This window comes from Apium graveolens, chromosome 2 (assembly GCF_009905375.1).
Source record: "Apium graveolens cultivar Ventura chromosome 2, ASM990537v1, whole genome shotgun sequence".
In the NCBI taxonomy this organism is placed as follows: Eukaryota; Viridiplantae; Streptophyta; class Magnoliopsida; order Apiales; family Apiaceae; genus Apium; species Apium graveolens.
In genome coordinates, this window is record NC_133648.1 from 103,558,754 (window position 1) to 103,570,679 (window position 11,926).

Genomic DNA, 11,926 nt, shown 5'->3' on the forward strand with positions numbered 1-11,926 from the left:
ATATTTAAAGTTAAGGGTTGCAAAATGTGTTTTACAACATAGGTATACAATTTTGATTTTAAATGAAAGGTGGGGGTTGTAAAGTGCAATTAAGTCGGGATTTGTAGGATAGAACCTAAAGTTATTCACTCTAAAACACAAGAAACATATACATAATTCTTCTGTTGCAAAACTTGCAGCATGAGTGAAGGCGCAAATCCCTCTTGACCTCCAGTTTTCTGCCCCTTTCCAAGTACTGCAAGTTGTTAGAAAATTTAGAGCATATAGGTGATGCAAATTTCCTGCAATGAGCTAGTTTCACCTCTTCCGCATGCTGACGTATTAATTGAAGCATTAATCTGATGTAAGTGTACAAATTGGCATGTGAGACGTAGGGGATTGCATGTTTTTCTTATGAATAAATCTTTAAACTAGGTATATTCTCTGTATTCTAAGCATGTCAATGTATCAATAAAGTATCACTTGTCATATTCAGTCTGCAGCCAAAGAGGTTAAGGTTATATGAATTTTAATCTCTGCCCAAAATTGAAAAGGAGACTCCAAGATGGCCATAAACCTAACTAATACTATTAATAAAACATAAGTCAATAACTCTGGGGGGTGCCTTTTTCATTAGTCAGTAGTCTGTGTTCTTTCAAACTTTAAAACATCTAACTTCTTGTACAATATAAAACAAAAAGGAAGTTAATAAGTAATCGTCCAATGAAGTAGCATTGTGACTGTTTATTAAGATTGTGGCAATTAATAACAAGAATTTAAATGTATTGTAATTCGGTCTATACTGCATTACCTTCTGAAGAAGGGTAGCATCCTGCTGTAGGGTATTCCATCATAAAATAGCTGTTACTTGCTCCTAGTTTATATGATAATTCCATATGTATATAACCTTTAATCATCCTTCAACATATAAATCAGCTGTGTGCCGTGCTAGTTTTATTTTTAATACACCTCTTATTATATATGTTTTCCTCGCACTTGCTTGTTATACTCAGCTAATGATTCTTGTGTCCATATTTTGACATCTTAATACTTCATATGCAAATAGTGAAGCTGGCTGCTGGTGTTAGTACTAATTATTTTAGTTATCTATGTTGCTATAAAGTTCATATTGCACTGCAATTTGAATATTCTATATACGTATTTGAGAGCTCAATTCTATGATATACCAAGTACAGATGTTTTTCTTTTTGGTGATTTTTACATTGACTGTATAATTAAAAAAAAATGAGCATTGCAAGATTGCTCAATGTCAATTCTACCAAAATGTAAAAATTAGACCGAAATAAATTATGCAGACAATAAATTAAAAAATTTAATTTAGCCCTTTAAATTTCTTTCTTTGTTGAATGAATTTTATTCCATCTATGTCAACCGACTATATAAATATCGAATTTAAGTATTTTATAAACATAAACAAATAATGTAAATGACTTTTTTAATGTGAACTAATCAGTCGCTCTTCACTAGACGCCCATTTTAAATTTGCCTACTAGAGTTCTGGTATCATGTCAAGTAAGCAGTCACTCTAAAATATCAAGAGAATGATTTTTTTAGGATTTTATATTATTCTAAGTTATAATGTAAATGTGTTTAAGTGGGTGGTTTTTTCAAAAAATGAGGATTGATATAATCTTAAAGAGCAGAGTCCAGTTTACTCCGGAATTCAGCAATTGAATAACTTAAATATACAGTATTTTCTAACATATAAGTTATAATTAACTACAAGGACATTTATATACAGTGATAACTGAAGGGAGATTGAATAACAATAAGAATAAGAACTTGAACTTTTGGTCGATTTGGACCATCATATTACTATTAGTATACCTGTGCTAAATGTCTTGTTATCGGTTTTTTTACTAAATTTTCAAAATTTTACTAGCAAGTTTCAGAGTTGTTTTTTGTGTATGGAATCGAACTATTTCCTAGAGCAGTTCTGATTAAAAAAAAAGTGTCCAAATAACTTTTTCAAGCTCATAATGGGGTGGTGGGGTAACTTTTTCAAGGTAATAAAATGTCCATATATTGGTCATTTGGTTGAGCTCTTTGAATTCACTTAACAGTAAAAAGAAATTATAAGTGTATGGGATCCTGAAAAGAAGAGAAATTGATAACTTCGTCGTATGTACTTGCACGCGTATTAAAATCTCCAAACAACCAATTTAGCACTATCACGTGTTTTGGTCCCACTAGCATGTCAAATAGGGCTTATTACTCCAGAACAATGAGTTTGTATTTCAAGGGAGATTGAACTTCTTTATTCTTTTATTTTTTCACGGAAAAAATAACTTCGGAAAATTATAGTACAATGACAAGGAAAAAAAAACTTCAATCTGGGCCCTCAAAATATATAGATCTAGCAGTGGCAAATATACTTGTCATAAATATTATCACTTCTTATATCAGCCAGGAAATCACATATACTAGCCATTTCCCTTACCAGGAAATCATGAAAGGAATTATATGTAAGCTATCTTCAATGCATGTCACAGAATTATCTCTACAAAATCATAAGCTTAGGAGCTTCTAACATTTCCGATATAATAGAAAGAAAAAACTTAAGTTGGAAAAGAAACACAAAACAAAGAGAGAAAATAAGTAAACCAACATTCACAGTTACTAGAATTAAAATCTCAATCCACAGGTAATAGTTTCTGGTACAACAATTTCTACACATACTGCAGCAAATACTAAAAGACAAGGGTTTGATAGTGAGCAAAGCAAATGGCCCAAGTAAAAGCTTGAACCATACAACAGTCCGCCGAGGCCAGAAAATTTCATATCAACGTTTCTGGCTCCAATCATTTAACAGGTCCTTTTGTATTACGCCAGTCTCAGTTAAGTACTCAACAAATTCATCGATCAAATATGGCCAAGCACCTTCAGAATCATAGTTTGATAATGCAGGGCCTACCGTCTGCATCACAAAAAAACAAGCTAGCTTTACTACAATAAAGGTAAGTTACTTCAATACTTTGATTTAATTATCTAAAACGTAGCAAAGAAAAAACCATTCTCCATATAGTCAGCTTTTAGAACTTGATATAAATAGCACTTGTAGTTCAATTGTCATTCTTACCCTTGCAAACTCCAGAAGCTGAGACCATGTATCCCGAGAAATGGCTTTATTATGTTTTGCCTGAGTTTCATCAAGTCATGACATCAGTACTCAATTAGAAAGATAATACAATAAGCAAAAGAACAATGATTAAAACCCGCTTATGAAGAAAATGAGCATAATTTGTTGATCTCATTTATTTAAAAATTATATTTGAGGTTTCAGAGGAACAAATGGGCACACCACATGGATCTAAAGAAGATAATCAGAAAGTACCGGGACGCTCAAAGAGTAAATTAGGTTTAGGCAATAAAAGAAAAGATTTGCCTCTGGTACTTTTTACAGGAAAATGGTCATTTACCTTCCCTGTGGTAAAATTTATCTTGTACCTAGTTGAGTTCTCAAAAGAACAAGTCAATAATGCAATAAAACAGACAGTGACTACCGAATCAAAAACAGGGACAACAATGCCCCCAAAACCAATTCATGGCAGAGACTCGGAGAGGTCAGGAAAAAATCTCACCCCAAATAAAAACGTACTATTTTTAAAATTGTTAAATATTCCACCATCTACATTGCACAAGAAATAAAATGCTTACAGAAGTCCAAAGAATCCGCCAAGATACGTAAATGGAAGCGACGAAAATATAAGTTTCATTGATAATAATTTGAATATCACATACATGTACTATTGTCTGACATGATGTTTAATACTGGGCAGTGAACCCACATTGCACCAAACCATCTGGTATAATTATATAATTATCAAATACCAAAATATAAAATAAAATCCGGCTACCTGTAAGAATTGACACCAATGATCAACAAATGGCCATTGTTTTTCTGCAAAAAGCAACTGCCACATCCCAATAGCTGTGTCCAGAGCTAAAGATTTTTGACCCTGCAATTTCACACATGAACATATTAAAGACCTTCGTTGATGACACTATGTTCGGAAAAATTTTATTCCTAAGAATACACATTACTTTTTATATTTCTTTACATGCTATATTATACACATAGAATCTTGAGCAACCACTTCCAATATTGTTACTTTTCAAGTAAACCATATGAATCTAAATTCCAGAAGTGATAAGTAATGGGTTTACCTTTTCTTTAGCCCAGCCAAAAGCAAAAATATAAATCTCACGAAATTTTTCTGAAAAAAACAAAATAGAGATGAAAGCAAGTTAGTGGTTCTGACAATAAATACCTTTTTATTACCATCTTTGACAATATACTAGCTATAACATTTTATAAATCTTCACCGGATATATATATATATACACAGACACACACACACATATACATACATATAACTATTACAATTGTGAATCACGCATGCATGATACAACATCCCAAATTGTTTGAAGTTTATGGAAGAAATAATTTTATAAACTCACGTTCGTCTTTAAGCTCAGACCGCATAAATGGCAATCTTTCACGGAACTTCTCTAGCGAATCTATTCTGCCACCACAATGAACTTGAATAAGACCACTATTATACTACATCTAATTTATTATAATTTATAACCAACAATATGTCATGAAAATCAAATTGAGGAATTTAATGAGCTACCCAAGAGCTTGCAATCCACCAACAAACTCCTGCTTGGAGAATTCGCACATAGTAGCAGCCTTCATGTGCCATGAAACAACCAACTACAATTATGAACAAACCTATTTCAGCGGGAGAAGATCATAATAAATAAAAAATTATGACCCAAAGCTAACATTGTGAGGTCATATAGAATAAAAACTAAGGTGCGATAGAGGTACATAAGATTTATATAGTTTATTTACAACTTACCTAGCAAAGAAGATAGGTCGGTTGATTAACAGTAACAGGATGCTCAACAGCTAGTAAATTAAACAAAAACAATCTTGGTACTTAATTTGGAGGACAGAGGAGACGGAGTCTTTATAGGAACCATGAGAAATGCAGTAACACACTTGTAAAATACGTCACAGAACCAGATATGATGAAGTTAATTAATTGAAAAATACCTTACTAATTACAACCATGCATCAATCAGACTAGTGACCAATACATATTACATTCTAAATAATTATTTAGCACCACAGAACTTCAAACAATTATGATGAGGAACTGGAGTGCAAAATGTTTATATATGTTATTTATGAGTTCATATGTATTTAGATTAGAGAGTATTAAAATTATTTGTTCGTGTTTTATGTGGGGCTATTAGTTTATTAATTAAATAAGTTATTTATAATAAAACCCAATTATTACGGCCTACGGGCCTTAGTCCATTAGGTAATTTATTAGGGTTTCTATTCCTATATAAGCATTGTAATCCCCACATTATTACGAAACTTTGAATAAACACTTTTCTTGGGAATAATATTAATTATATTCTTGGGATTCGTTTAATTCATTGCTTGTTATCCTCTTATCTTCTTTGTTTAATAAAATCGATGTTTCTACAATCTTGTCCTACACCAAATTATCTGCTCAGCTGCAGAGCTAGCCTCTAATAGTGTTTTAAAAAATATCATATACATGTGAACCATTGTTGTCACGGCGCTCCACTAGTCACGACTAGTTGGCTCGTTGACTAGTCGTCGTCGTTGACTAGTCGTCGAAGTCGACGACTAGTCGACTAGTCATTTGAGAAAGTCGACCGGAGAAGCCGAATTGTGAATTGTCGACTAGTAGGTCGACTTGGTCAACTAATCACTCAACTTATCGACTAGCCGGTCGACCATTGCAAAATCCAATCAAAATTTAAAATAAAAAGGAACAAAAAAATTAGAAAGCTACTAAAGATCAACAACAATCAACATGCTAATCACAAGTTATATACTTTTATGTCTGTGTGTTTATATATGTATAAACTGATCAAAAGTGGATATATACGTAGGATAATCTGTTTGCATGTTACTATAGTCGGCGTATTTATGTGTGTACATGGGAGGGGAAAAAGATATGTTTGTAATTAACATATCTATTTTGTGACCGATATACATATGAGCGTTAAAAGTTAGACTTTGGTTGTGGAATACATATATGTTATTTAATTAATTATTCTTAATTTTTTGACTAGTCACGACCGACTAGTCGACAAGCTGGACCTCCATCAACTCGAGTCGACTTATCGACGTGACAACCATGATGTGAACTAAAGCATGGTCTTTATTCCTGCATATCAAACAGTGGTTGCTGGCTGCTGCTCACATAAAGCACCAACACAGGTAATTTAGACCTTCAATACTAGATTGAAATGTTTACAATGTAAACATATTGATCATAAATGCACAAGGCACCAACTATTATTTAAGAGGGGCTATTACATCACAACATCCTTGCATAAATTTTGCACAATAATCCCATCTTGAAGCACCTTATTAAAGACAGCTTCATAATTTAATATAGAGATTTTATAATTAAAGATAAAAAATAATTCAGAAAAGAGGGCGAGTGGTGACCATAGAGCTTGTTGGTTTAAATACAATTTAGGGACATCATATTGTGCTGAACCAAAAAGTCACTTAGTAGTACATCTAATTTAAGAAAAGAGTGCATCCTAAGATACACCCCAATTTTAACATGTGTTTTGATGGCGGAGACTAGGAAAACATTAGAAGTTATGAAAATAATGGTAAATATGCTTCTTATGAAAGCTAAAAGGGAGTAACTTAAGCACAGATGATATGTGTCTTAATATCATTTCACTTATTGCACACATTGTGTCCAATTATTAAATCAAATGTAAAGATAGGGCGGGCATACCATCACGATATCTTGAGGATCCACCTGAAAGAAAGCAGAATTCCCACGTCATTAATATCTAGATTTTGAGAAGCAGACGTAGAGGTCTCCAAACACAGTAGCTTCATTTGATAATAATATTAATTATTAACATCTATTTATTTATTTCCAACATGTACACTATATACTTGGAAAGCTTGAATGGGATTAAGTCAGTTGTATGATCGAAATCAATTGTTGGAATCACCTGTAAGTCACTGCAGAGGAGACTGATTCCGTCGGCCATAATCATATCAGCATATTGATCTGTCATCACATCAAAATTTCAAATAAGAACTTAATAACAATTTGATGAAAAAGGTCTAGAATTTGTACAACTATTTGATCAATAACTCGGAAAAGGAAATTATATACTCATTTACCCATAGATATATATATATAGGAGACATAAATATCAATATACAAAATAAAAATGAAATGAAAAGCTTGCCTTTGTATTTATTGTAAAGTTCCTCTAAATGTCTCATATCAGTATATGATTTGGGCTGGGGTTGGCTGTAAAACACATCAAATGCTCCTTCCATATGCCAATCACTTGCTTTCAAAGACTGAATGGAAACTTTTTCACTGCATCAAAAAAGAAAGAAGGAAACAAAGTTAGTAAGAGAAGGAAAACCAATGCTATACCATTTTGCAATAACTAGCGCAGCAAGAAAAATCAGATATCATCTTTTGATTGTTATACTCGTATTCAAAAGACATTTAATGTTTAAATTTTATTTAAAGACAAGTAGATTATTAAGAATACTTTTCATTTTCAGTAGTTAGTAGGGCTGAGCAAAACCAAACCGAACCGAACCGGGCAATTTCGGTTCGGTTTGGTTTCATTTTTTTGGAAAATTTCGGTTATTTCGGTTTTTCGGTTTTAACCGAAATAAAATCGGTTCGGTTCGGTTTTTAGAATACCGGTTCGGTTAAAACCGAATTAACCGAAATATATTTATACATTATTTTGAATTATATTTTATATATAACATATTTATTAAACATATACATATTAATTCTAATATTATTAGTTATTAGTAGTAGCACTCTAAGATGACCTATAAACTAGTGTATAGGTCTTTAATCTTCAATAATCAAACGGTGAACATTTTTTTGGTTTTTTATTTTGTAAATTTTAATTATAAAACAATTTTTTTTAACTATTTCGGTTTTTTAGAAACCGAACCGAATAAACCGAAATAATTCGGTTCGGTTAATATATAAAATAGGTTCGGTTCGGTTTTGAAAAATACAATAATTCGGTTTTCTGTTTATTCGGTTCGGTTCGGTTTGCTCAGCGCTAGTAGTTAAAGAATGCATCGGTTCTTATTATCATACGAATATTTTAGTTATAATAATATATTAAATTGAACAAACATAATGATTAAATTAATGATAAAACGTAAGAAAAAGGGTTATTTTTATGTACTAATTCAGAATTTCTTCTGCATTATGCCTTGATTTATACAAATGTTAGGGCTCTAATTAGCAGAACATCTGAGGAGTTGCACATCACAGGACTAGGCAGCAGATTGAGCTAAGCCTACTTTCTTCTTTTCATTTATTTGAACTACTCGAGAATGAGTCGCAGTTTACAATTGTGGTAAGCGGCACTCGGAATATAAAGAGAGGAAAAAAACAATCAATATATGCACACTAGCTTTTTTCACTTTTTGTTTTTCAGAACGAAAAAATTGTCTAATCATATATCCAGACCTTTCCTTGCATGGGCTCTCTTATGCAGATTGACATGACCACGATTAACAAATACTGAAGGAACAAGCGCAAGCAAAAAAATTAGATTTAAAACTTCAAATTGGCAGTCACATTGTATTCTATATCGGTGATTGCACAGGGATAAGTTTAGACAAACAATCATGTAATCATAATCATAAAACCATGCACATACATGAGAGGAAGTTGTTAGGAATAGAAAGATACAAGGGAGTTGAAAGCTATCAGCCAAAATCTCTACATCATTTACGTATGCAGTTGCTCTTTATCGAAATTGTCAATGCACTCCAAATTCTTCATGTAGTCCTAAAGTTGAACTTAAATCTGATATATTTCATTGTCATTAGTTCTGTTATTGCATAAAATTAAATTAAAAAATCACTCATAATTTGGAGTCAGCCAAGCTATGACGCGTACTCCATTCCACTTAAAAGTCATATATGATGTTATTTAATTGGGAGCAAGGGATTAAAATATTTAACTATGTATTATGATGTATTTTTTAAAATTATATTTGTTAAGAATTTTATTCAAGCTATATGCATAGATTATTAGGAATGGTAGTAGAGTTATACAAGGACTTACTATTATATTTAGTTATGGGCCTATGGCAGTAGAATGGTATCAAGTCAAGATGCTTTACGCTATTATTAAGATTGACGGTATGCTTGTCGCCTTATCCTCCTTTGTAATTATTTTATTTTATTTTATTAATTTTGGCATTTACTGATTTGAGAAGTTATATCTATTTTTATAAAAACCTTCTTTACATTTAACTCGCCCAAGTCTTTTATTTTGTGTAGTATGTTTCCTCATGCCAATCCACTTAAGTCTATCTTCTACTGGCTTCCTCCTTAATCCTTGTACTATGTCAGTGCTTCCTATCCCATGCACATGTTTATTTAGTGTTCCTACGTTATCTGAGTAGCTCGTACACTTTCAATCCTATTACAATTTTGCTTATCTTAATTCTAATTTAAAGTTACTTATAATATTTTATATATGTTAATTCTTATTTAAGATATACTCGTATAATAACATGTTGTAGATGCTAATCTGTGTTTCAGTTTTACTTTCTATCCTATAACGAACTTAATAATTTTCATGTTACGTATAATACTCTATATATGTTAATTAATAATTAATATGTACAATAAAAAAATGTATAATTTAATATGTCATAACTCCAATACGAGAAAAGGCCCCTTTTCGCACAAGTTGGAAGTAAAATGCCCAAGATAACACAATTTAAAAATAAGGCCCTTTGTGACACAAAAATGAAAGATTGGTCTGCAATTTAAATATTAACATATGAATTTTGGTACGAAGGTGATGCACAGCTGGACCACCCTGGACTGCCCCTTTTTCTCTAAAAGACAGTGGCATTGAAGTACTGATGCACAGTTATTAAAGTAGAAGCGCGTTGATTGGACCATACTGTGCATACGTCGCTCTGTGTACTAAAGGAAATGCAATATAAACTAACGTTGCTGAAAATAACACCAAAAGAACTTGTGTTGCTTTCTATAAATAACGCCAAAAAAACTTGTGTTGTTGCTTTCTATAAAGGCAAATCGAAATTGCGTGTTTGATTTTCTTAACCTCTGTTTATAAAAGTGGTGGACAAAAATGCTATACGACATAATGTTTTTTAGAAAATGTGAGTTTAAGCAACGTTTCCTGGTGACAATAAGGGCCATTTTCTCAAATTGTGCTATTTGAGGTATTATTTTCCAGAATTGTGCCATAAGGGGCCAAAACCCCTCCAATGTAATATTTACTTTCAATTTTATACAGGTAATTCTGTTTAAAATTCAACATTACAGTAATAAATGGTCATGTTTGCTCTACGTAATGCTAGTATAATATAAATTGCACAAAAAAGACATAAAAAAGCATTCGGACATATAGTACCTAGCCCCGGTGATTGTCATGAACTGCTGAACCTTCTCGCGGTGTCCTCTACCTAGCTTATTCTGCCAACAAATAAAAAACTCATATAAATATATACACACACAGCTCAATTCATCCATACAAGTGCTTAACATGAGAAACATATAGATTTGACACAATTAACATCAAATGATACAATCAAAAGGCGTAGATCAACGTCACATATAATCAATTAACAAAGCAGAACGTGGATTGGTTAACAGAAAAACGGGAACGATATGTATGTCAGAATAGATAGACTAACCATTTTGAGATTAATAGTGAAGGCAAACCCTAGGTGAGAGAGAGAGAGAGAGATGAAGAGAGCGCGATAGACAACTCTTTCTCTCTCTAGAGAGCAGCCGAGGCCAGTGTATTTAATTTCTATCTCAATCGGCGCCTGCTGTATTATGAGTATACTTTAACCCCTTACTCCCATTTTTAATTAGTAAGGAAAGAAAGTGGTGATAATGAATATAAATTTAACAAACTTTCATTCCAAAACTTTCACTCCAAAAATGGTTTTTGGAGAAAGTATTTTATCCCCTACCACTTACTTCCTTCCCTTTAAAAAACTCGGAGCGAGGCATAAAGTAGACCCCTCGACATCTTTACCTTCACCTTCTCCCAGCAGTGCTACGAGATTCCATGTTTTTTTACATAAAAAAATTAATTAGCCATTAAAATTGGATCAATTTTCACGATTTTTATAAATTTATAATTAAAATTAAATGAAAATTTATTGAATTTTGAGATTCTTCAAAATAAATTATTCGACTTTCAATGATTTTCTAAAATATTACTAAAAAAATACTCCATTCATAAAGTTTCATGTCACTTTTTTCTAATGAATGTTCAAACAAAATATTTAAACTTACACTTTTCGGTACTAATTTAATATAACCACATATTCATTATTTATTTTATTTTTGTGGTTGCAGATTAATGTTAGTGGAGTTAACTTTCTCTTAAATAACACTAAATGTTGGCTCCTTAAGGACGGGGAGGTTAGTAATCAAATAAAAATGGGTTTTTTCAAAATTTATATTTATTACATTTATTATGAAAAATAATTATTAAAAGAAGAATTTATAGACAAAATCCTCAAAATTTGATTGACAAGATGATTACGTTGACAACAACAACAATAATTAAGTAGACTATTTCAGAAACGAAATCTAATAAATAGTGTAATCACAATGATATCAATGTAAATATTTATATGCTTAAATCCTATTTTTCTCTAGGATCATAGAATATATAAGTTTTTGAACTAGAGGATACATTGATTGATTTTTAGATATCATGGAATTTCTTAAAAATAAATAGGTTGAGATGATAAAAGTTTGAATGAAGATCATTGCTTATAAATTGTGGTTGCTTTTATATTGGTAAGATTAGAAGCGAGCATTTTTCGATTTTAT

General features: G+C 31.8%; 1 protein-coding gene across 1 annotated transcript; it reads right to left on the minus strand.

The window, feature by feature from the left end:
* Positions 1 to 2,599: 2,599 nt before the first annotated feature.
* On the minus strand, positions 2,600 to 10,927 carry LOC141707707 (uncharacterized). Its single transcript, XM_074511034.1, has 11 exons — positions 10,768 to 10,927; positions 10,485 to 10,546; positions 7,282 to 7,418; positions 7,039 to 7,097; positions 6,813 to 6,836; positions 4,638 to 4,720; positions 4,462 to 4,526; positions 4,168 to 4,217; positions 3,858 to 3,959; positions 3,080 to 3,139; positions 2,600 to 2,917 (listed from the first exon to the last, which is right to left on the minus strand). Exons 1-11 carry the CDS (start codon positions 10,768 to 10,770, stop codon positions 2,783 to 2,785), a joined length of 780 nt encoding a protein of 259 aa, XP_074367135.1. The 5' UTR covers positions 10,771 to 10,927; the 3' UTR covers positions 2,600 to 2,782.
* Positions 10,928 to 11,926: the final 999 nt, after the last annotated feature.